The 27,504-nt window shown below is 36.3% G+C and overlaps 1 protein-coding gene across 1 annotated transcript in view; it reads right to left on the reverse strand.

Annotated features, from left to right (window-relative positions):
• Positions 1 to 360: 360 nt before the first annotated feature.
• The window catches only part of RYR2 (ryanodine receptor 2), a gene marked incomplete at both ends in the record, with an annotated part of 448,394 nt that continues 421,250 nt past the window's right edge, over positions 361 to 27,504 (reverse strand). The window contains 14 exon segments of the mRNA XM_082481358.1: positions 361 to 456; positions 2,039 to 2,090; positions 3,620 to 3,720; positions 5,015 to 5,079; positions 6,935 to 7,091; positions 9,364 to 9,498; positions 12,055 to 12,201; positions 13,424 to 13,484; positions 18,654 to 18,787; positions 21,438 to 21,480; positions 22,124 to 22,254; positions 24,553 to 24,771; positions 25,575 to 25,661; positions 27,181 to 27,328. Coding sequence (XP_082337484.1) covers positions 361 to 456; positions 2,039 to 2,090; positions 3,620 to 3,720; positions 5,015 to 5,079; positions 6,935 to 7,091; positions 9,364 to 9,498; positions 12,055 to 12,201; positions 13,424 to 13,484; positions 18,654 to 18,787; positions 21,438 to 21,480; positions 22,124 to 22,254; positions 24,553 to 24,771; positions 25,575 to 25,661; positions 27,181 to 27,328 — 1,576 coding nt within the window.

Raw genomic sequence — 27,504 nt, forward strand, 5'->3', positions numbered from 1 at the left:
GAATGAGTGTTGCTACCGTGTCACCCCGTGTGTGATCTTATAGACAAGGGCATCATCTGGCAGTTTCAGAAATAAGCTGTCTCAAGTCTTCTTATGTGTGCATGTTATGTATAGGGATATCTTTTGTGTGTGCAAGTGGTTGGTTTGTTTTCCAGAGTTGCTGTTATTTTTCACTGTTCTTTACTCCAGTGTTCTCAAAGCAAATACACAAGAAAATAAAAGCACGGTTGGGTCATTAAAAACAGAGCTTTGGTGCTCCAAAAAGCACGCAGCTTTGGGGATTTAAGAAATCTGTTAGACATTCCCAAAAGAGTTGGGGAATGCATGGACACGTTTTCGTCTGGAAATCCTCATCTCTGCTTAGTTGAGCTGGTCTTCATACTGTTTTCGGAAGCAATCACCAGCAGGGAAAAACTCCCAGCACCGTTCTTGATACATTTTCCATACATAGGATTCCTGAAAGAAACAGGATTTAAATAATTTAACTTGATTCAATGAGAAAGTACTGGCCATTACTTTTCTTCTCTTTTTTTTTTTTTTTTTAATATACTGCTTCACTTTTTTGATTCTCTGCATATCAGGTTGTTGTACATCAACCTACAAAATCATGTAAATTATTTTGTTTAGTTTAAAGTAGCTTTTAGATTTTTGTCACCTAGTCAAAAAGCCCAAGAGAAAGACATAGAAGAGCATCAGGTAGTTTACTTATTGTACATCCAGGAGCACTTTAAAGCTCAATTAAAGCTGCTCGTGAGACAAATACCAGGGTAAGCAGAATATTTTTCTGCACCAGTTATTTCAAAACATGCCTACACACAATACATAAACCAAAATGGCCTTTAAAGATATTTCTTAGAAGAGTGATAATTTCTGAATCAGTGGTGGTCGTATTTTTTTTTTCTTTCTCATTATTTGTTCAGGTAAGGCTGTCTCTATGCAGATGGGAGAATGGTAAAGGATATGTCAGTTTATTTCCATTTTAATCACACCACTTTAATGTGCTTTTTATTACATAAATTCCATGGTAGAAAGGACTTGTGTTACACAAGTTATGTACTATGAAATACTCTCAATTTTCAAATTATCAGCTAATAGTATAAATAGTGAATAGCTAGTAGAAATCTGGCTTCAATGAATATAGTAGGACACTGTATGCCAAGAAAAAAGAAAATGCAAATAAAAAAACCTCATTTAATAGGAAACTCTCAAATGACAAATGGATGCTCAAAAATAGCAAAGCAAATACATAAAATCTGATACTGGAAAAGGCTGAGAAGTCTTATACAAAGATGATTATAATTGCCCAGTACATACATCAGGGTTCAGAAAGAGTTAGATACAGAGATTTATAGCTAATCATCCCTCTAACCCAAATGTATATGACACTCTTCAGGTTTTTTGTTTTCTGATCTGCAACATGGGAACATTTGCTTAGTCAGCTGCATAAATATCACTAGAAAACAACAGTAGTCTGTAAATTTGATAGGTTTTTCTACTGACTTAAAGTATACTTCAAGGAAGTTGAAGGAAGCACCAGAAGTTTGAAGGAACAGCAAAGAAGAAACCTCCAGGGAAAACTGCTCTCACAGGTTTCATTTTAAATATATGCACAAGCTCTTTCATATGGATGTGGCCAGGAATGTAGACATAGCGTATCATATGTAGATAATAATAATAAAGGGCAAAGACTATTAAAAAAGAATCAACAGGGAGAAATGGAGAGTGCTGCTTTCACAGAATGCTTAAGTGTTCTGTTTCTCATTATTTTTGTTTATAGTCTGTATTTATATTCTGTGGAAGCAAAAATTTAAGAATAACAAGTTAGATAAAATAGGAATAGAAAGTACTACAGAATTGACACTCAATCTAACATTAAGCAATCAAAGTCCTAAGAATTGTTTAGAAGAATGAGAATTAAGTTACATACCATATAGGGAGCTATTGATTCGAATACTCTTAGTTTTGCCAAGCCTGAATGATTTTTATTTTACAGTCAATATTTAATAACTGTTGACATTCATAGAGTTGTTCAACCTACCTGTCCTGTATGCTCTGTTTCATCTTTGTTAATAAGATACATCAGAAAAAACCTACAAGCAAAGAAACAGCTATTATGAATTCAATATTTGGAAACATTAGGCAACCCACAGAGGGATGGAAATTTTTCAGCATGTTGTTTACAGTGATAATGCTGTTCATGGACTTACAAGTTCCAGAGTTCTAGTTATTGTAATGTTCCCAGACACATTAAATATACTTTTCTGACACTGTGGACATTCACTCATTGTTCAATGAATAGTGTGCTAAAATGCAAGAGATTCGGTTTGACTTATAGTACATAACAACCCAGTTGATATGAGGATTTTCTAAGCTTTCTAATCTGTAAATTATAATAGACATTTTCTTGCCTATGAATACCAGCTTGAAAGTAGACAGAGAATAGCCATCAGAACTTCCCCCCCCCCCCAAATGAACAAGAAATACTGAAGATGATTCAGAGATTTTGCTTATTGAAATTATAGATTGGGGATATTTTACTAGTGCATGTAACTCAAGATCAATATAAGGAGAAAAGAATTTATAATTTTTTCAATACATTAGACGTGAGATTTTGAGATATCTGACAGACACTAGGTGATGATTTCAAAATTTCACTCATAAAAGACATTCTCTCCAAACATATGTAAAAATATGAAATATGATCTTGCACAAAAAAAATCAAACATTCCCTCAGGATGATGCACTTAAAGTATGCTATAGTATGTTATTTGTGCAGTACTTTGCAACAGGAACAAAATCCCACATGACAGTGCTTTTAATGTAAGTTGTTTGCACAACCTGTTTTTCAGGTGGAAGTTCTTTATGGGGATGTTTGACTTTACAGTCTCATTATTTTGTGCATATACAGTACTAGTTTATAGACACAAAGTCACAATCCATCCATTGCTTCATACTGACAGCGCTAGTATAAAATACACTTTGGCACTGAATTTTCATATGTATTTGACAGGAGAGGAACAGTATGATAATACAGTGATTGCGGACCTGATAAATGGTTTTATTTCCAGATTTAAAAAGACTGAGTTTAACGGTCACTGATGCTCTGCTTGTGTTTTCCAAAGGTGGACCTGACGCGCTTGGTCTGATCCCTCCCCTCTCTAGCTCCTTGTTCCACTTCCTCTACCGCCCTTTGTCCTGGGTTCTCTCAGTCAGGCTCAGCATCCCACTCTAAATATTTCGTCTAATGTAAGTTTTCCCTCTTTTGCCTTGCGGCTTGGCTTGCGCACTCTCTCCATCCGTCTCCAGGCCAGGTCATACTGTTCCTCTGTACCTCACACAACACATTCAATTTTACAACGCCTCCACAGCCACATCCTAAGTTCCCAGTTTCCATCTCCTAGCTCACACAAACTTGGTGTGTCACAACCAAGCTGGAAACAAGGTAATGAATTTTGTTCCTTCCTTGCTCCCATTGCCACAGAATTATATATTCAGACAGCATGACAGCACATCAAAGCCAAACAGTGCTGCCTCTTACTTATACAAGAGAGCTAATCAGGTACTCGCAGAGGCTGCAAGGGTCATGAGTTAGCGAGGAGTTCATTTTTATTGTACTCACAAATAATTGGCCAAGTTGTGCTCCTGTAATGTGTGTGTTTCAAAGCCATGGGGCACCGTATCAAAGTAGTCATTTCCTATTCCACAGATAAAGCACTTCGTCTAAAAGAAAGAATACAGAGCTCTTCAACACCATATATAACCCTGCCACCCTTTGAGAAAAGGCCAATAAAAATGTAACCATTCTTGAAAACGGCAACGCATCATGTATGGTATGTCCTGAACAAAAAGGGGTTTCTTTTAATGATTAGGACTGGATACCTCAGCCAAAACACGTGAATAGAAGTTTAACTGCCATCAGAATAGCTTCTTACTATTTAAAAAAACAACAAAAAAATCTTTGCCACCTGTAAGTGAACAGGTATCAGGAGAAAGAATGGCATACAATGGTCAAAGCTGATTTTTCCCTTTTTCCCTTTAACACTGTAAGTAGCACTCACTGTAACATATGGCAATATTTACCTCAATGCCTGCTGTGCTTGTCCAGCTGAAACCAAATAGGCTCAAAGTTTAGATTACAAAACACAGTGGGTTTCCAACACTTTTCCGAGTTCTTAAAATCATACTTAAATGACAGAACAGAAAACCACCGAGTACAGGATATTTTCACACATAGATTAACTAAAGAAAATTAATTCCGAGATGAACTGTAACATTACAGTGTTAATACTCTGTGTTAGAAACCTCTACTCTGAAGATCCAAAAGACTTAAATAGCAACAGACATGTAATTCATTATAACATACAGCAATGTACACAGATTTTTCTTGTTTACAAAAATGAAGACAGGGGACTAGTCTAAACTTTAAAAAGTCATAAGAAAATAAGCTGGTAGGCTTTTTGTCCGAATTTTTGTTAACTTATCATTGACAGCAAAAAACTGGCCACACTTGATCTGGAGGTATTAAAAAAATCCATACTAGGAATTGGAAAACAAACCCAAAACATGCTTAAAGCAGAATATCTGTTTAGTCAACCTGGGGTTTTGTGCCATGCAAGGTAGCAGCTAGCACCTGTCAAAGCACAGCATACCTCTTTCACAGGAGGCAGCAAAGAGTGGTAAATGCTATTCAGAACCTGGACGCTAGCAGAGCTTTCTCTTCATAAAAATGTCTATAAAGAATTTTATTGGGTACTAATAGAACTACTTACGTAATTTATTATCTTTTAATAGATACAAAAATTTGTAAAAAAAATAAATCTCAGTTATTTTTTCCATCTAATGAACTGAGATATGAGAGTAGAATCTCAGCCAGGACATTGTATGATATTGGACCGAGAACTGTATTTTCCTCTTAGTTTAAAAAACTATCCACTAGCTAGATCACATTTTGATTGAAAACGGATACTCATGAAACTTGAAAATAGAGTATGGTTCAGAAATTGGATGTTCTTACCTCCATGTCTTCCTTAACTTGCTCTTGCTGATCTCTTAACTCACCAAAAGCATCAATAATTAAACCTAGGGTTTAAGTTAAAATGAAAGTTAATGTTCAAGAACAGAACTGTGACAAAGAATATTTGGAAAACCAGGGATAGCTCTGACAACAATTATTAAGTGAGAATCTTGTGCAGAAATAATAGAAGCCAATATACATTCCAAAAACCCCAAAAACAACGCAATGTGTGAAGAAAAATGAGCAAGTCAAAGAAAATGACTACCAGCAGTAGCATGGCTGGCAGTGCCATTTGGAATTATAAAATGGGACAGACTTCTGTTTTATTCAGTGCTCTAATCTCGAATCAGTACATGAAGACGCATGCGGTTTTACAGTGATGGAGGCTTTACTACAGAAAGAATACTCCTGTACGTTTAACAGAGTTCAGGGATTTATTACACAGCAGACAAAGAGAAGCCCAGAGCTCTCTGCATCCTCTCTCATTATGGTTGTCATGTAGTACGAGGTTCCACTGTCAGAGCTCTACAGAAGTGAGGGGTCATTGCAGGGCGATACAGAATGAAGAAAAACCACCACAGGCTCTATGGCTCAGATTATAAATTCTTTATGATTCTCCTTTTGTTTACACCAATACAAAAAAAAAGGGCTAGCTGCACAACCATTATTGACACTACTGTGCTGTAAAACTGATTAATACCAGATGAGAAAGATACTCAAAGCTTGACAGCTAAGGCCTCTACTCTTTGTCCACTCACAAAACGAAGAAATAAACAGTACGAGATATGCCACTTCAGGCTAGACAAAATTTTGCACCTTCCCCAAGCCCTTTAAACTTGTTGCTTGAGTAAGAGTAATAAACAATTTACCACAAGTTCAGAGTCACCTTCTAAACTTCCTTGTAGGAAGTGAGAAAGCATCCTTACTGCTGTAAAAATCATCATAAATTAGCTGTGCAATAAGTTATCACTATTTATAAAAGCAACTGGACCTAGCAAAAGTCATTACACATTTTTCCAAAATGAAGAATATACTTCTGTTAATTTGTGCAACTTGAATAAGAGATGATCTTCTGGACGTTCTTGACAACCTTTTGAAGGTATAATATGTGAACAGATGGGGCTTTTAAGTACTTTAGGCAATAGCATTAAACGTCATTAATACAAACATAATAGAAAAAACCTAGAAAATTACCAAAATTCAGTATCTGCTCTCCAGATTACAACAGTGAACCACACCATCAGTCAAATAATTTCACTCGAATTCAGAAGCTAACCTGATGGCAACTGACTTTCCATTGTCATTAACCAGGATATAATAAAGCTGTTTCATATGAAGCATTTTTCTTTACTCTGGCATCATTCAAGTAAGCAGACGTCACACCAAACAGAGGTTTTTATGTAAGAAAAAGGTTAAACTTCTTAAAGATACGTTCCAATTTTTATACCACTACCACCAACCTGAAGATTTGCCAGGCAGTCAAGGACATTAGATGCTGGCAGGGGGAGTACTGACAGCATCCGCTACTGATTTTGTCCTCAGAAGCTCTCAGAATTGTCTTTCAGCATAACCCATCCTTTAAGGTGATTTCTAATCACTTTCTAATCACTTCTCTTGCTGATTACCTACAGGAGCCTTTTAGAAAGGGCAATAAGATAGCAACTGTAGTGACACCCGTATTCTCACAGCAAAGAGCTTTTTTTGGTTCCACTGATCCAGTTAGAGCCTGTTGATTGTACAGAGACTAGGAGAAACAGCATATGGATAAAAGCCAGCTGGGTGAGATTTACTGTATAAATCTGTGCTTCGTGATCTGCCCTGGTGTCCTGGTTGAATCTTATGTGCGCGATTACCGTAGCTCTAAGATCTTTGTGCTGCTAAATAACGCTTTCAATCTCACCATGGGTTACAAACATATACCTTGAATAATTGCAAGTAGGATGACAATCACAAAGAAGAAGAAAGTGATGTCAAAGATAATCCGATAGATTTCATATTCATCTCCTGCTGGATCCTCTATTTCATCACCAATGCCTCCACCTGCACGTACTCCAACATACATGTGAAACATGTAGCACTAGAAAACACATAACAAAGGGATACAAAATTTGTCTGCGGCTAAAAATAAAAATACCCATTGTTGCAAATTCAGTAATTGGCAGAACTGGTCTACGGTCTAGCAACTATACTATGTCAAGTTATCTTTTCCTCCCCTTTGAAGTTACGTGTATTTCTGAGGGAGGTGAAATACTGCTGTGCAGCTGAAGCTGCATTATTTCATGTTCTGTCATTATATAGCAGTTCAAAAAGACAAAAGGTTGAACTACCTTAAGCCCAGCACATCCCATGATTCACATACAATCATTCCAGTAACATGCAAATAGGAAATTCCATTACCACCACAGCCATCTCTTTTTTCATTTTCCTAACTCAAAAGTGAATGACATTCCCCATCTTTGGTGTTTCAAAGAAAAATTTAAGAAACAAAACAAACCAAATAGAAAACCTTTGAGAGTGTCTGTGCAGAGAACAGGGTAATGATGGAAAAAAGTCTCAGACTAACACTATGAAACTATGATCTCAAAAGTGGTATAATAGGTGTCTCAGGATAGTTATGTGGGGTGCTGACAATGCAAAATTTCCAGTTTATCATGCTACAATTTAACAGGAAATTATGGTATCACTCTCAGAGGTCTGGAGCAGGGCATTGGTTCTTTTTCTTTAAGTAGCTTTGCAAACTACAGTTCCAGGGTTCCCACTCCCTATCCAAAAGTAGCGATGACAACAACAATAACTATCTCCTAAAACCTAACCACACTGAAAATCCATTCTTTTATTTCTATGCCACACTTACCCCTCTTATGTAAGAAATTGGTATAGTCACATACAATGCTGAGTGACCAATGGCTGAAAAATGTAACAGTTTTTAATCAATCATTAACTTTTAACAATTTCAAAGTCAATCATTGACTTATGAGTGAATGCAGTGTTAGTTATCTAAAAAGTTTTAAAAGTTATTTTTCTATTTCTAAAAATAAAAACAAATTCCCTGTACTTTTATTTTTCTTTTTTTTTTTAACATCACATTGCAAGTCTTACTGCTTTTACAAAAGACAACCCTGATTTTCTAGCATATCACGTGTTATTCTAACTCATTCCTGTACAATATTATAGCCTTTTTCCTAAGTGTATTTTCAGAGAATTACAGAGCAGGTCAGGTCAGAAGGGACTTTGAGAGGTCTCTGGTCCAAATCCTGCTCCAAGCAGGGTCCGCTATAAGCTCAAAGTTGCTCTGGGCTTTATCCAGTCAGGTCATTACAACTTGTCTGAGCAACCTGATCCACCGCTTGGTTCTCCTCAGTCAGAACACCTTTTTCCACGTTGTTTCCATGGTCTCCTGCCGTGCACTGCTCTAAAGAGCCTGGATTTGACTTCCCAATGTTCTCTCTGCAAGCACTGGGGAGCTGCTCTTACACTCCCTCCACCCTGAAGCTTTCTCTTCTCCTGGCCAAAAAAGCCCAATTCCCTCAGCCTCTCCTCCATGGGCAAGTGCTCCAGAACCTGACAATTTCGTGGCCCTACACTGATTTATGCCCCAGTTTATCTATGTCTTTCTTGTACTGAGTGTCCCAAACTGGACAAAAATATAGACATACTAGTCTGCTTCCACAGTTTATCAAATTATTGGGCTCTTAAATAGTGTCAGTTCCCTGGAAGTGATTCATATTGCATAACATACTGAAATACATATATAACTTTGATGTAGATCATTGCTTTTAGAAGGATATTAATGGCAACACATCTTAGAAATTCTTTGTGATTTAAGCTCTACGTACCATCCGCAACTGCAGAGCCTGGCACTGTCTCAGTAAGTACAAAATAATTTTCAGGGGTTCTGAGCACAGGAGAGATTTCAGTACCAGAATTGCCAGTTGAACATAACCATGGCAATTCATGCTAAGGGAAACCGATGGATTTCCAAGCTTAAACAAGCATTTCAGTATCTAAATTACTTATGAAATTCCTTACCTACAACTGACCCTCCTCCTGAATGGCCTGCAGAAACTCAAGACTCACAAGTACTGCCATTTAACTGACTCGGCTTAGCTTCACAGCTTTTATTTGTTTTTCATTTTTTGGGAAACTATAGCAAAGAATACCATTGCATTCCTTCTATTCATTTATAGATGTGTTTGTTATTAGGGATGTTCATTATATTTGTTTCTTTGCCTTTAATTATAGTCTTTCCTGTTGCTGGCTAATGATACGACTGCATGAATAGGAATTACGAGATCAGGACAAAAACGTAGCAGTTAATAAAAAAATCCAGAAAGCAAAATAAGACTTACTGTTAGCATATCATCACATTTCATGTCTGGCATATCACCATCTTCACTCTTGTTGTAGAACTTGCGGAAAAAATTGAATGCCACCACCGTGTACAAGTATACTACTACTGCCAGTAATCCCACTGTTAGGACAAGCTGGAAGCCAGAAATATAGAATGGATATAATACCACCACGGAATTATGCTACACAATTTTCTTTGCAAAAAGAGAATGAAAGTAACAATAATCTAGATGTACTAGCAGAAGGAATACTTTCTTTACTTTGTCTTTGCGTATCTTTGTAAAATTTGCTAATATATCTGCATATTTTCATGCAAATATTGTGCATTTCACCTGCTTTATTTTGAAGGAAAACTATGTTTCAGAAACACAATTATAAAGATGAACCTTGCAAAATCTAGTGGATACATAAACAATCAAACAATCCATTAGAATCATATGAAAACCACACAGTCAGACAAAAATATCTGAAAGTTTACTTCCTAATAGTAATAGCACTACTATTTATTATCACCTATTATATAATTGCAATATGGTGTTTCTACTAATTTAATACTGAAACATTTTTGTTCAGATCTCTGAAATCACATATAAAACAAACTGTTCCTAATATTTTAATATCTACCTCAGAGAAGCAGCAACAAATACCCCACTGCTCAACCGCATCATTAAAATTTTGGCTTAAGCTTTATGGAAAGCATCTGCAACTGAACTGCAATATCCTGCAAATTGATATTTCAGTTGCATAGCTGCCAGACCTAAAAAGTTCCCCCTTGCTTCATAGATAATTTGCTAAAACTTCAGGACTGTTTTTAAAAGGTAGAATACTTCACTTTTTTTCAGGTGCAGACTGATTTTTTTTTTTCTTTTTTTGTTCTTTTAAGAAATGAGAATTAAGAATTTAAGAAACACTGTTCTTTTAAGGGCAAAAGATGCAGTATGTTGATTTTTTGCAACTTTTCAGGACACAATTTTTGTTACACAAATTAAACATAAGTTTGCCACATAAATTAAAACAAATAACAGTTTGTCATGGTGAGTTCACACTTAAGAATCTTCTATATGTCATGTGCTGCACTAGCTATTTTGGAATATAAACTGTATCCATTTAAATGTGTATTAATTGTAAAAAATGGTGACAAGGACAGTGCATTTGAAGGCAGAATTAAATTTGAAAAAAAAAAAAAAAAGCCTCTCAATGCTTTTGCCTTTAATAAAAAATCATTGCTAATGATTTTATGTTTCTCTAGTATCAAACTTGCTTAAAACAAAAGAGAATAAAAAGAAAACCCCCTGAAGAATAACTTGCCACTGGTAAGTTTCAAAATGGCACTTGCCACCAGACTTCTGTCCCGGTTTGAGGTAAAACAGAACCAATTTTGTTCAGTAACTTCGCTTCTCAGCTGGGCCTCTTCTAACTACTGAAATTAACTGCATATTGTGCAGACAGTGTTCGCTCTCTCAGAGCGATAAGCCCAATGTTTACAGCAGATGCCCAGGCATGGGATGCAGAGAGGCTCTGGCTTATACTTATTGCTGTAACCCCCAAGGCCAACCAACTTTGATATTTGCCCCGTTGGAGGGTCGGAAGCGGAAAAGCGTAGTGGGGTCCCACCTGTGGGGAGGAGCGGACAGGACAGGTGACCGAAAACTGACCAACAGGGTATTCCATCCCATCTGCCTCATGCTCAGTATAAAATCTGAGGGATCAAAGGGTCACGGGCTCTTCCTTCAATGGCCGACGTCTGAGGAGGACTCTGTTCATCTGCCTGTGATCCCGATCCTGAATCCAGATCCGGAATCCAGTTCCCGTCCGTCACCGAGTCCAGCCTGGGACTGCCCCAGTGCCAGCCGGTGTCGTGACTGTCATCTCGGGAGCTTGATACGGTTTTGTATATATTTCATTATTGCTTTTTATATTATTATTAATATTTTATTAAAGTAGTTCATTTCCTTCTAAACTCATAAGTCTCTTTTTCCTCCTCTGCCTCTCTCTTTGAAGAGGGGTAGAGGGGAGCATCTGTCGGTCCCATCTGGGGTCCCCCGGGTCCCCAGTGGTGGATTTGGCCTAAACCACGACAACTTCTAAAGCACCTACACTGTGTAAAGTCAGAATTGAAGTTCCACCTTACTACAATAGCACATAAATATACACAGCAGAGAAGATCTTTATGTTTCCATTCCCAGACCGCTTAAATAAGAATTATATTAGCTGCCTTGTAGGAAGATCTTATAAGCAGCCCAAGGACGGCTTTTTTTTTTTTTTTTTTCATTAAAAACTGTTTAAAAGATCCTTTGAACTAGGAAGGCTATCAGACTTGAGGAACACTCTCAGGTTACATGAAATGCCACTCCTACAACAGATGTCAGTAAATGAAAAGCCTTAGTTTTCTTTACTTAAATCAGAAATGCCATTTCTGATATCCTCTTTAATGAAAGATTTCTTTAATATCAAAGAGTTTCTCAAACAGTCCTCTAACAGAAATAGTAACTGGGTCTCAACTGGACATTTCTTTAGATGAACTTCATAACACAGTTGCTCATAACATCTAGAGACTGCCATACATCCTATTCCTGTTTCCTTATGGTTGTAAATCCCATTGGCTAGTTTTCCCACTGACCCAAGTTCTAAATGTCATGACGACAGAATAACTCTGTCGTCAACAGAAAGAAAAGAGATGAAGTTGATACCTGTTTACCATTGTGAGTCACTGATGACAGGATAGTTCGTAATGTCTTGAATCCCATTGCAATGTCAAGAAGATGAGCAGCAAAGAAAAAATTGTTGTAATGGCCAAGGACTGACATGGTCATGTACCAAGCTAGGTAAAGGAAAGACTAAGAAAAAAAACAAGTACATCACAAAATAAAGTTCATAGCTATTATCTTTACCTTAATCTACAACACTAAGGAAAGGTAAAAATTGCTTCAATGTGCTTTTCTTATAAATAGAAAACAATGACTTTTTTTTTTTTTTTTACACAGATTTTGCTAGAGATCTTTGAGAATTTTCCTTTGTGCAAAAATATTAAACCAGCAAATACAGAGTTCACAAGAAATGGTCAAAATGGACATATTCTAAATTGTAATTTGTAAAAACTAATTTTTAAATTGCTAAAACCTTATTTGTTAATGTTTCTAATGTAAGAAGGTTTTCTGATTTAAATTTTTTTATTAATTTCTAAATAATTCCATTAAAATATTAAAGCCCTAAGGTGGTTAATGACAAATGAGAGGACTCTGCAAGCTACAAAAGGAATTTTATAATTAATCCAAACTACTAAAACTACTTAAACATACGTATTATTTAAGTAGCTTACTAACTATTACTACAAATGTCAATGTCATCTTTTCCTCTATCATTTAATTTTTATTTGAGTTAAAGACAAGAACATATTTATAAGAGAAATTACAGTCCCTCCTTTAGAAAAAAAAACCTAATCCTGAATAAACTCTAACTCTTTACAGATCGTGCTGTCTGTAGATCTGGAGAGTTATCATTTCACTCTTCCTGACTGAAGTCAGATTACATTTTCATTCTCCAGCAGACCTAGTTCCAAAATCGTTTGTTCCTCAACCATTTTTTTCCACCAGTAAAATAAGTTGTTAGGCAGCCAGAATCATAAGACTCTTAATAATCATATGATGAGTGACTTCTTAAACTGCAAGGTATTTTAACAGTCTTGTTTATCGTTCCTTTGTTTGTTTGTTTTTAAAGATTCAAGTGTTCATAAAGTTTACGAACAATATGAGAAATGGTAATTAGAATTTATATAGTCAGTTTTCTAATTTTACAGCACAGTGCTTGCTTAATGCTCCTGAATAAAGCATATCAGAAGGGGGGTGGGAATGACTGAGGTTCTATAGTCTAATACCTATGTAACTGGGAAAATATTTTAGTAATCTCTTTTTAAGCTTCCAAGATTTTCATCATCTTTGTAGTAAATTAAATGTAATCCAGAGTATTTCATACCTCCCCTTGAAGTACTTTAGGTTAACAAATGTATATGGTTCTTTAGAAGATGAATATATGTGCATATATGCATACTGATAAACTTACATTATCAGTGAAAACAACTCCTAATTTCCACATCTGATACTTAACATCAATGGAATTTAGCCTGTAAAAATACATAAATAAATAAATAAATAAATAAATAAATTGTGCCTTATATCAAAACACAATGCAACACAATGTGCAGGAAGTGTATTGTCACATAAACACAGGACACAACAGTTGATCTATTTCTCCAAAAGCTGAAATACATCAGAACCTTGTTCTAATTCACATTTTACCCTGGAATTGATCTGTCCAAAAAAAAAAAAAAAGGCAGAAAAATTGGGATTCATCAGACCTAATGCTGAAATGAATCTCAGAGCTTGTGTCCTTTGCTTTTCCCAGCGCTATCAGGAATAAATGTGAATGAAAGAAATGTATACTAAAAGTTTTTGCAGAAAAGGAGCTGGAGTTCCTGGTGGACTGGAAGTTGAGCCCAAGCCAGGAATGCACCCTTACTGCAAAGAAGGCTAATGGTACCCTGGGGTCCCTGAGGAGGAGTGGTGCCAGCAGGTCGAGGAAAGTGATCCTTGCCCTCTAATTCAGCACTGGCAAGGCCGCACCCGGAGCGCTCGGTCTACGTCTGGGCTCCCAGTTTCTTCCACAGTTTTTGTTGCCTGATTAGCCAGTTGGCCTCTTCTACTGCTCTCTTCTCTTCCACAAACTTGTATGTTGTACAGACTGATACTGTCAACTATTCTCTCCAACTTTTTCCCTTATATTTAATTAATACCTTTAGGCATTAATTCTCCTGTTACTCTATCTAAACTTCCCAATTTAAGGCTACTTTTTTTTTGCACTAGAATTAAAGCCATTAATTTGTTTGAAGCATTGTTTTTCCTCTATAGAGAAGTGATACAACTAACTTACCAAACAAGATGCATAACTGTGTCTTGTCCTCTCTATTTTGACTTTTTCAATTCGGAAAGGTTTGGATCATCTTTATTATATTGACACAAAAAAATCCTAAACCTGGATCACAATTTGATTTCCAAAATTCTTACCTGTATAGCCAGGGCCACTAACCATACAAAAGTAATAGTTTTATTTGAATATTACACTCCCAAGGAATACTTTGCCATGAACTAAAGTCCAACTTGTATTATATGCAACAGTATTTACTCTTTAACACAACCAAAAATTAACACCATTTTTACACAGAAAACTAAAAGGCAAAAGACTCAATTGAACCTCCTGTATAATATTATAAACACTCCAAAGACATAAACGGAGCCACTATCACTGAAAAACAGCATTAAATCAAACTTAGATCAAGACCTCTATTCCAAATAGTCTACAACCTATTTTAATTAAGAATTTATTTTTCCTTCTGAAGTGTATTAGTCTATTTGAACAAAAAAGGAAAAGTAGAAGAAATGTAGTAGAATGTTTCTGATTTATGAAAGATTTGACCTTTACTGTCAAATTTACACACAGCAGATCTTTCATACATACATTTTACCTCTATGCAGAAAACGTTTAGATGATACAGTAACTCATTTAGGGTCAATTTTTACCCTTTATTCACAGTGAATTATACTTTTCTGCCTTCACTGAACTTCCACAGGACTATACATTTAGCTCAGAGGCGGTAAAAGAGCACAGTTATATTAATAATGCTCTGTAAAGACAAAAATAACATAAGCTCAGGGACTAATGGTGAATTCTAGAGTTTATTATCTAGATAAACAAGATTCAATAGACTTTAATTTTCTATTTTACCATTCCATTATTTTTTTTTTCCAGGCCCCATCCCTGGAGGTGTTCAAGGCCAGGCTGGATGTGGCCTTGGGCAACCTGATTTAGTGGGAGGTGTCCCTGCCCAGGGCAGGGGGGTTGGAACTCAATGATCTCCAAGGTCCCTTACAACCTAAATCATTCTATGATTTTATGATTTTTACCTATTGAAAGGCAACAAATTACTAGGTTACCAAATCTAAAACTTCTCATAAGGTGGCATGCAACTTTTTTAAAGAATGAGAGTTGATCACAGTTTACTAGGCATTGATGACATGGTCAGCAACTGGTTTCTCTTCATTATTCCCTTCACTCTAGAAACTAAAGCATAAGGTTTCACCCTAGTTTCTTCCATGATAACTGAGGCCATAGTCACTGGGTGACATTTACTGTCTGATAAGGATTGCAAGGATATTTGTATAGCAAACAAACTACATACACTAGAGAGAAAAGCCGGAAGTTTTTTTCTAACAGAATTTCAAGTTTACAGAAAGATACACCCAAAACAAAATTCGCATTCATATCTTGAAAGAAATTATAAAAATCATACTAGTCTCAAAGGTCCCCAAACTGTCCTATGCTCCAGACACCACAGAGGACACAAAGATAAATCTAGCATGCTATCATTTCACCAAAGATAGGAATGCTTCTTGAACAATCAAATGGCTTCTCCAACAAGTCTAGCACAGCTAAGAGCTGCTGATACCATCTGCATCAACCACAAGTTATAAGAAAATTTTCTAGCCCCAAATTTGAGTTATTAAAGAAATCAAAATTTATAGAAAACTCCGTCCTAGAGGGAAAAGGAAAAAAAAAAAGGTCGAAAATGTTAAGAACATTTTCTCATTCAAATATTGTTCAATAACGTATCCAGGTGGTAAAATGAACCAAAACCTCTTGAAATTTATTTCTGAAAATATTACTGTAACAAGCTAATTTCTTACTTTATACTGACCCAATACCACTCATTTCTAGTGGTAGGCATATTCTGTGACTACATTCCCCCTATTCATAACTATATTTGTCTTACATATGAAACACCATGGACAGGACTGCTTAGGAACAGGCAGGATACTCACTCATGAAATGGTAAAAAAAAAAACAGCACCAGAGGAGCTCACCTTTAGTCAATTTAATTTGATTTGATTTTACAAACAGCAATAGCTGTAGAGATCCTAAAACTAATGTGAATATTAACCTATATGGAAAAGGAACTGTTCGTTTTTCCATATCTTAATTTTTTAAGGTAAGTCTGATTCAGATAGCAAAGCAATAATAACATGCATAATGCTGCATTCCCCTGTTTATTTCTACGCCCTACCTTGATCAAGCAGCTCAAAGACTTAGAAGAATATGAGGTCATATAAAAATTAAGCTCTACAGCTGTGAATCAAAAAGTAACAGTATGGTTTCAAGTTTCCCTTGGAATATCATTAGTTAGTATTATATTGGATGAATTTCCTAGTCTGAATGAATTTTTACTACTTCTTTCTGCACCATTGAACAGCTCATCATACACTGTAGTTGTAGTAGTTGAGTTTAGTGATGGTCTGACAGTGTGAGAATGCACAATGTCAGTAAATGATAGGGAACTTGTGAGAAATTGCCCGTATTACATTTGGCTGCAACCTGCACTAGTATTTCACTACCTTCAACAACACCCAGACTTTTTTCCAGCTTCTTTCTTAAGGCCTACTGCATTCAGCTGTTGAAGGATAACATAGTAGGTTTTCGAAAGCTATTCTTTCTTCCCTTTAAAATAAAAATCCTCAGGCAATCAAATAATACTAATGTTAACTGGAATCAGAAAATTCTGAACTTTTCATCCTGAATCATTTTAATGTTTGTACATCAGAGCTGTTCACAGCAGCTATAGGGCATTGCCAGCTGAGGAACGACTACCATTACTTTAAGTTCAAACTGAAAAATAGCCTTGCAGCAGCCTGTAACCTTTTTCCAAAATGACAGACAAACTAAAACTGGGAAGAGTCAGTTTTAATTAGTTAGCTCTTCACATTAGTTTTCTTAGCACATACTGAAAATTTCTGTTAAAGGTTCTTTCAGGTTATTTCAGGAGGCTAATCTAACAGAGAAAACAGTTCAGAAAGATTTCCCATCTTTCTATAAGGAAAATCATTAATGAAAATACCATCATTCTTACCAATTAATGAGTTTCAATGTAGGTGCTTAGGAAGATATTCTGTTAATGTTACTGTTTGTACAATAGAAGGCAACCCATCAGATTAGAAACATTCATTACTTATTAATTGGTCAACTGGGCAGGAAATATCATTTTTATTGCACTGTGTTGAAATAGTGCTCCTTTAGTGCTAGGCACTGAACATCAGCAGGTGATATGTTATAGAGAACAGTGCCATTTGACTATTACAAAAAAAAAAAAAAAAAGCATTGAACTGAAACAAAACAAAACAACAAGTAACTTTAAGTTACCTGTCTGCCTTGGAGATACACCACATAGGATAGACTATTACTTTAAAGTATCCTACACAAAGCCTCTGCAAGGACCCACTAGGCTTAAGATTCCCAACTAAATAATAAAAGGAGGAAGTATCTTACATTAGCATCTGTAAGTGGAAAGGGTTGAAGTTGAATTCCCCACATATGCGTGATTCCTCTCAATGGAACAGGCTGGGAATTTGGACATTATACCTGACTGGTAACTACACCTGCTTCTCAACCATGAAGGCTGGAGCCACTACCCACCTGCAGATATACATTTTTATTTGGACAAATAGGCACATCCACAGGTTTGTAAATCCTGTGGTGACATCATATCAGGTATAAGTCTTGGGACTTCATGTGTAGAAACTACTTCAAATAAAATATCTTTTTTATAATGCAGAACTGGAAAAAAAAAAACACTTTCTTTTACAAAACTCTAAGGAGGACAATGAATGCAATTGCTCTGAATGTCTAGTGGCTTTTTTCATGTCTGTCTCTCAGATGATAGGCAAATACACAGTTTAGGGAAAACAGATTATAAAAAGGTGTGAAGACTAATCATCCAACTTCCTAGATTTTACTGGTCACTGTCACTATCACTTAAATTTATTCCATCATTTCTTTATAATCAGAATATACAGTGCCAATTTTGCCCATTCTTTCCAGCTGAGCCGAACTGAAAGAACGATGAAAAGGAGTTTCCAGCCCAGTTGTAATGACACTATCAAAAGAGTGGGAATGGAATGCATTCAAGCAGCTGTGCACTAAACTAAACCTTCATACATAAAAAACAGCAGAGTCCTGCATGTATGTTGTCTATAATGAAATAAATTCACTGTATCATTCAACTTAAGAATTATTTATCTTGTATAACTATACAGAAAGAGCAACAAGAAAATTCAAAGGTGAGTGACAAACCTTGAATGCTTGATTTTAACTTACAAAAAAACCGCGATACCAAGAAAAAAAAAAAAACCAAGCAAACAAACAAACAAACAAAAAACAATCACACAAACCAGAAGTAAATGCTTACACAGCAGATAAGGAGCTATCCTTCTTTGGTTTCTTCTTTTCTCGAGCATCACTAAAATCGAGAGCAGCTTTGTCCATTCCTAGTAACTCACTGATCCTGTCACGGCCATAGAACTCACCATATTTATCCATGACCTAAAGTTAGGAGGAATTTCAAGAGAATCAGTTGGGTAGACTAGCTGGTTTTTAGCCTGGTTTCTGAAGACAAGAGGTTTAACATACACAATCTTTTTCATCTGTTTGTTTCCGTCTATCATATCAGTCAATATTTTTTTTTTTTTCTGTTCAATTGCAATCAATTCAATAGAGGCAAGAGATGGGTGTCACACATAAGATATTCCTAATCATTTAATGACAACAGGAAGAGGACAGCAATCCAGCAGAAGTAGAATAACTAAATCAATATCATCGCTGGCAGGAAAAATACCCTGTGAGCTCACATAGGAAAGAGATGTTCTGAACATCCTAGCTATGTGAAAATGTCTGATTAAAATAAGATTTCTAAAAGACTGTATTTGACCCTTACTAGTTATTCCTTTTATGAAAAAAAAAAATAATTATTCTGTTTAAGAAGGTTTTTTAAATAACCTGAATATCGTGATTGGGAATTTAGTATTTTTTTTCCTTTTAAAATGAAGTATTTCCCATTGAAATAGTCATGAAAAGTGGCCTCACTTATTAACTAGCACCATTGCATAATTTTATGATCGTATTCTTGTTAGCTAATAATGCAATGAAACTATAATCCACATGGAATATGTAGGAATTATAAGATCTTGAACAGAGAGTTACAGCTAAAAATTATTTTTAGTGAATTCAAATTATCCCCGATCTCTTTCTTACGAAATTGAACATGTTTCATAAGAAACTTTTCAGGAAATGAAGATTTACTTACTCTCATTCCCACTGAACACACAGCTCCTTTCTAAATATTATGTCTCCTCATTTTCAAAAGAATATTCAAAGGAACACAAAATTTTGGATAATAAAACCATAACTGAATGACTCCTGCAGGTGAGGTGTCATGTCATAGTTTTCTAATAACCAATGCTTTAAAACTTTATTGATATTTTTGCAGATTTTTATAGACAAGCCTTCTTTGTCACATGCCTGAAAACAGTGCTTCATGACCATGGATCTTTCACTAGGCTGGGGATTTAAGTACATTTATATATAGAAATACGTTAAAAAAAAAAACATTTGAAGGCACTTAAATCTATGCAGAGCAGTTCCACAGCCAGAGATAAAGTATGAAACCTTCCATACCATTTAAAACCACGCGCCTTTGCTTTTAATTGAAACCTTCTCCGACCTACTAGCTTGACAGAAGCAATGCAGAACTTTATTTTCTTTCTTGAGTACTCTGTGCAAGCTAATCCTTCCTCTTTGCTTAGATAGACAGATAGAAATATGTATCTAACAACTTCAAATATGCAAAAAATACTTTCAACAGCAAAATGAATACACAACTCAAAGTATTTTTAGACAGGTTGACCTAAAACTGTTATGAAGCTGAAGAGCTCCTAGTATTTGAAGACGTTTCCAACAGTGTGATTCAAGATCGGCATTAAATGGTGTGAAGGAGGGGTAAATCTGACCCAACAACATAAACACCCTCTTTTTCAATTGTGACCAAATACTAGGAAGATTATTCTTGTTGTAAGCTATGGTACACACATAACATTTATTTTCTAAGAGCAAGCTGAGAAAACATTTGACGTAACATTTGTAAGAAATGAACTTCAACAGTCTCTGCTTATGGTGGACTATTTTTAAGAGAGAGAGATTGTTAGGTTATGTGATAAAAGCTCATCTGTACACCCACAAAGGAGCACAGAGAGACAATGGTTGGGGGACAGTCCCAAAAATACCCTGCCCAGCTACTCCCAGGCCTATCAGCCCATGAAATGCCCCTCTGCTCAAGCCTAGAGGAGCACAGGGGCACAATGGCAGGCAGGAACCCAAAGAACAGACTCCCAGTGAATGGACACCCTGTCTGGTACCTCCAAGGCTGTCCCAGGAGAGCCTCAGCCCCAGTGTCCAGGTGCGAAACCCATCAAGATGAATCATCGGGAGCAGCTCTCCAGATCCCCTTTCAGACTAAGAGGGTTACTGCCAAGGGATGTCGGACACATTATTGGATGGCAAAGGAAGAGCATTTGGGGATTGCACAGAACTTATTATTGGATGTTATGGGGAAGAAGCAAAGGTGGGAAAAGCGATGGGGGGGTTAGATGATTTGGGGAGGAAAAAGTGTGAGAAAATAGAGTGGTAAGGGACAAAAAGGGCCAGATGCATGTATATAGTTTGCTGGTGAGTACAGTTGTCTGACTATGCCCTGTGCCAAAACATCTCAATCTGTTCTGTCGTCTCATTATATTCCTTTCTAACCCTCTCCTGGGTGAGGAACTCTCTATTCTGTGTGCATGTATGTGAATACACAAATACACACAGACAAAACAATTTATATATGTTGCAATATACATAGAAGTGTACACAGAAATTCTCCATAGAATTTCCTGGATATATTTGAATTCCTGTTTTATACAACAAGCTGTATATAGAAAAATTTGAAAGAATAAATATCAGAACAACACAAAAGTAGTTGTAAGCATGAAGTGAATAAGGAATTCTATATATTTTAAAATGGTAAATACAGAAATCTACACTGATTCAAAGTTCTATTTCAAAGAAGTCTAGTCCACATTTCTACAAACGTGAAAATAAACATGCCCTAAAACTTAATATTTTAACTTCATATATGAATTTTAAAAATAAGTCTTACCTTTCTTTTCACAAATTTGTCCCAATAGTTATTTGGAAAAGACCTGAAAAGCACAGATAAACAAGATTACATTTTAGACAATCATGAGAAGATGCAATAGTTACAAAGACGTCATAAAAATTACATACTGATTTTGTTTCTAAGAGGCTCTTTGTTGTTGCTCTCGCCAGCTAGTAATTTGTGAAGTCACTGGAATGAAAGTTGCCAAATAGCATTCAGACTACCACATTAATGTGGCTGGGAAAGAGCGGCACAGCCAATGCCTGCAGACAGGCTTCTAAAGCAGTTGGATCACACAGTCCCACCAGCCAGAGCCAGGACTTTAAATACGTTCCTAAAGGAGAGCCTTCAAGAGACATTAAAAGCATCCAATGCACAGCTCACACTCCAACCGACAGCAATATGCAATCATCACTGCGCTTGCCAAAAGAAATTCATTGTAAATTTTTTTCCCTTATGGAACAGAAATAATTTTAAAACAAAAACCTGGGAATGAAAAAGATTAAAAAGTAATAGTAAATATTAGCATGACAGGTGCCTGAAACACTTTGTATGTTCTTGCTAGAGATATATCTCTCTCACAATTGTTTTTTTCAGACAAGCTAGATGATCAACTATATAATTTTGGAGACTGAAGAACAATTCCTTGCAAAGCTATAAAAAGACAGAGTAGGTAAAAAACTCACTGTGTGTTGATTACAAGTCTATCCCACTGTCCCTTAATATCATCTTCTGATGGTTGTTCAGTGATATACAGCCCATCAAATTCCAATTTCCTTGCTACTTCCTTTTCTCTCTTAAAAATAACCAGTGGAACCTGCAGTTGAAAAAAAAAAAATCAAGAATTATTTCAAATGCACTGACATGTCTGCAAATTTTTAAGAAAAGCTGCTTGTTATGAAAAATTAAGCATGTGTCCTGGTTTGAGAGAGCATCTGTCGTTTGTTCAGTGGCCAGCCGAGCCTAAGCTACATCAGTATGAAGACTGAGCAAAGCAAAAATAGTACTTAAAAAAACCTAAGACTTGACAATTGCCCAGAACGCTGCAAAGGTATACATGCACAACAACCAGGTCATTCAGAATCATATAACTACAGTGTACCACACAGTCATAAAAAGATGGCCAAAAACCCTGAAAAGGGATCCTTCAAATAAAAATAGCTCTTCAGTGCTATGGAGCTATTAGAGACAGTCAAGTGAAAGACAGCTAAAATAAAAGTAATTTTTAAATGCCTAGAAATTCTAATTCCAAAATATTAATTTGGGATCACACTTTTGGATTGCATTTTGATACCCAGAGGTGTTAGAGATCGCCTTTCATTTGTTAAAGAATTCTTGAGGTTTCACAGTGGAAAGCAAAGTGGTTTCACAGCAAAGACTGGAAGCAGTAAAAACAAAAATCCTTAAATCACATTCACATTCCATATACTTCATTTGTGCTCTGTAGTTCTTTGCCAGCAGCTGAGACATCTGAGCAGAACGGATCAAGTTTTACCTACAATTCTCTTTCATCAGCTGGACGACATTCAAAAGTACATTCTGAGAAGGCAGATATAACTAGGGGTCCCAGTGGAGTCTTTTTTTCTTAGAAATCTGTTACCAAGAGAAAATAAACCCTACACTTCCCTGGAATTATTTCACAGGTCCCCAGAATTCACCCACCCTGCATTACCTACCTTGACCGTATTACAAGTCAAGACTGGACATAAGTATACTGAAATAGTAATAATAAAATTTAGACTACTCAAGCAACACGGTGATTGCGTTAGATAAAATAACAATGGCTCCGATCTTATTTTCAGACCGCTAATTGAGAAAAAATTAGTGGATTTCATGCACAGGAATCTCTAGGAGCAAATATATCATACACAGCCCTTTAGTTAAGACGACTTTTAATTTTGAAAGCACTATATCTGCAAGGACAGAGACTGAAACCATATTTCGTCTTTTCTTCAGGGTTTCAGAATTGGAAAGAAGGCAATTCATTATGGCAAATAATGATAATAATGTCTTTCCCTTCTAGTCAGAGAAGAAATGTAGTTTGAAAAACAATATGGGAAAGTAGCATAAAAAGTCATAGTGGAAAAAAAAGGCTATGAGGTGGGAGAAGAGGACATCTCAACAGCCAGAAATCTAAACTTCTATGTTGCATGCTAATCAGCAAAACAGGAAAATGTATTTTAGTATTTATTGACCTGCAGACACGCAAGGTACAGATGAAAATCAACCACTTAATGCAGTAGTATGATGACCATTTGCCTCAACTACAAATGCAGATCATGTGTTCTTAGCATAGAAAAAGTATTATCCAATAAAAGAGGAAAAGAAAAATATTAAAGACCACATAAAACCTTAATAAATTATAATTGAAAAAACAAATGAGAAGCCATACTGGGTCATAGGAAATGCCTGTTTAGTTTAGTACTATCTTGCACTTTGACCTATAGTTTTTGCCTCAGGAAGAGTGTAAAAATGGGGGAAGTACATCCCAGATATACTTAGCTCCAGAGATTTATGGCATTTGGTCTTCCTAAATCAGAAGCAGCACTTTGCCTATACAGGTGGCATCTTTATTTCTTACATCCTTAACAGAGATCTTCTGCAAGATATTCCTTTAAAAGATGCTTAAGTTCCTGCCAAAATACTACCACCAGAGCATGTACTAAAAGTAGGCATTGTCTGTAGCCACAACATGCAGTAGAGGTAGTCCAAATTGCTGCACGCTTTTCAAATGACCCAACTGACCGACTAGTAATGCAGACAGTGTCATCTAGCTTCCTCTGGCCATGTCCATTCACAGCTTGTCTTTGACAGTCAAAAGCAGCTTCTGGTACAGGTCACCGCTGTATTGTCTGGCTGACACAGTAACGGTGCAAATGCTGATCTTACGATCCAGCGTCAGCCCAGCAAATCAGGCTCTGGCCTGTAACTTCCTGAATTCACACATCACCTAACACACAATTTTTGTGTAGGTTATGCTAACGGAATAATGTTTCTTTGCATGCTCCCTCAACCTGCTTAAACAATCCTGCTATGGCTTTGCTCCAATTTATACCACTCAATGGATAAAAAAAGTTGGGAGCTATAAGAAAAAACAATGTTCAGTTTTTCTTACTTTCAAACAGTAATACCCTATGATGCAGAAGAATGAGATGACTGTGTGTAGGATGGCCAAAATCCGTAGTGTGGGCTCCATGTAGCCACTGCTTTCTTCCAGGACATAATGCACTGCAATGACCCTCTGGCTGTCACTTTCCAGGCTGTTCAACTTGGTACTTTCACCAGCAGATACCACAGGAACTTCCTTTTCTTCTGTCACAGCAGAGGTGGAGACCTGTTTAAATCACTTGATCTTAATATTGCAGCTATATTCCTTTGACAGGAGCTTTACACTACTACAGGCTAAGTAATATAACTGAAAACAATGGTACCAAGGACAATATAATTACAAGAAAATATTTCTTGCATAAAAATGTCCACAGAGACCTTTTCATCTTCTTACACCAATCTGTGATAGTGTGCATTTGCTTTTTCACTGTCTATGGTAGCAAATTTGGGCCATGCTGAATTTTATCACCTCAAATTCAAGAGCGAGCATAGCCCTCTCAGAACAAACCCAGCCAACTCCTGACATTCCCACACGTAGTCTTTATCAGCAGGACTCTTCAAGTCTGAAGACTCTAGAGTTGTATTAACGCTACTAAAAGTCTTGACAGAGATCAGTGATATTCTAGGCAGCTCAAAACGATGTGCCTTCTCCTTGCTGTACACACCCTCTCAGGGGAGTATAATGGCACAAGAAAACATCTCAGCTGACATGTATTAGTTTAAGTTGCAGTTCAGGTTGGGCTCGTCTGAGCCACTGTTCTGTGAAATGGAGCATCTGAGGGACAGGTCCGCCTTTCAGTCTGCTGCCTCTGTAGCAGCACAGAACTTTGTAAATCGCTATTTGGGTACTGGAAGTCTATTATGACTTCACACAAACACTTTTGCTCTTACCATGTTAGATCTCTGAAGTGGCAGTACGAAGCAGGTATTTAATCTGTTAGGCTAGGCAGTTTTACCATAGTACAGTGTCTACAAAACCTGAATGTTTTTCACTATAGAACTTGAAAAGTAATATTTTGACAACTTTACCTTATAGAAAAGCAGGATGAAGTTGATGGCAAAAGCAACAAACAATGCCAACATCCTCATGTTGTAAAAGTTTCGCGCAAAATAATTCTGAAAATAGAAACAGAACATAAATAGACTTTGCCTAATAACGATACCACAATCATCATTAGGGTGTTGCATGGGGCTTGGGGTTTTTTTGTATGTTTCCCCTACGGAGCTTTTTAATAGAATTACAAATAGGAAAAAACAATTCAAACATTTTGGGTGATGCATTGTACAAATTCTCTCCAACTCCATATGTGCAATAATGGATAAAGGGCTTTTTGTTTCACTCCCTACAGAAAGGGATGAAGGATTTCTAATTACCTTTTATATATTTTCATTATCTTCTCAATACACTTACAGACAACACAGAGATACCACAATGTAATAGCAATGTAATAGTAATACAGAAAACTCTATCTTCCCTGTACCTCAATATTCTTGCATGTGGCAAATTGTTACTTTTACCAAGAAGCAAAAATGTCTGCATGTAAGTTTATTTTAAATCTTTTTCTATTTGAAAATCAATTGTGTTTTTACCAGATCTGCAAAAAGTTCATCTGTGACCTAAGTACCATAAATAAAAAGCTTCTCATTCTCATTATGATGCTGTCAAAAGGATTGCAGGAATCCTGACAATTCACAAACCTTTCTAGCACACATTTTGAATGCTTTAACTCTCACATGGGAATTCCATCATTTTTTAGCCCTAACCATAAATTAATGAATTATTACATAAGAGTATTAGAAGAAAAATGAAATGAAATTCACATGACTGCTACATGATTAGCCTAAAAAAAGAATCAAGAGTTCAAAAGCAAAACTTAAACACCTAATTCCATATTAATATTGTGACTGCAGTTTTGTAGCTTGGCTACAAAGTAGGCTGTCCCTACATAATTGTATCTACTATATATATAGCAAAAGTGTATTTCTTTGTGCTTTGCATTTCACACTAGCCTCACAGAGTATGTGTGGAATCTCCTAGCTAATAAAAGCATGGATTTTAAATAGTTCAACAGCAAACTCAGGGATATCGTACTTCACCGAGACACTCTCAGATACAGCTATACTATTTTTAGTCTTATTTTCCACAGGTTTTGAGAAGTTTCTTAAGCAATAACTTGCTATTTCACAAAAAAAATCTGTACCATCTTTTCTTATGAGTTTTAGGCTAAGCATTGTATCTTAATAAATGCTTTTTATAGGAGAGCTTGTCATTTCTCAAAGTTGTGTCTCAGGAAAAGAGAAATTCTGCAGGCTCACAAGCTGCTGTGAAAATCTGGGACATTTTATTAACATAAAAACGCAAGGCTGTTTTCCAGTGATGGAGAGGCATCTCTGAAGGTCTGTGTTTTGGACAATAATTGTCTTCCTAAGAATTAATATTTTGTCTACTAAGTTATTTGTGTGCTTCTGGTCTCTAACATTCCAGTTAAACCTTTGCTTTTACGTCCTTTTTATGGATGATGGTGGATAGAAAGATGAGGTTCATCAGATGCAAATTTGTCTTTACATTGGTAGAATAATATGGTGGTATACATCCCTGCCAACAGCTAAACACGTAGTCTAGAGAACATCTTACAAGAAGCTTCTGTTGGTATGCAATGATTTTCTTCCAGAAAGCTGATTCCTGAACTTCTGGTTCTCCGTATCTGTGAGTATGAAGTTGTCTTAATTTCTGCTTCCCTTTGTCTTCCTTGGTTTTCTCTTCTTTTTCTCCATCTTCTCCTCTTAGGATACAAATGAAGCCAAAAGAATATATCAAGTTAATAAAATTGCTAAGCAAAAAATTAAAACCATACCCTGAAAGAGACCATTGCATCTTTTCATGAGGCTCAAGCAGTCATGACTCATGCAATTTGCACACAAGAATAACAAGGAGACATATCCCTCTTCAGCCCAAAGC

The sequence above is a fragment of the Vanellus vanellus genome, assembly GCF_965231255.1.
Source record: "Vanellus vanellus genome assembly, chromosome: 3".
Classification (NCBI taxonomy): Eukaryota; Metazoa; Chordata; class Aves; order Charadriiformes; family Charadriidae; genus Vanellus; species Vanellus vanellus.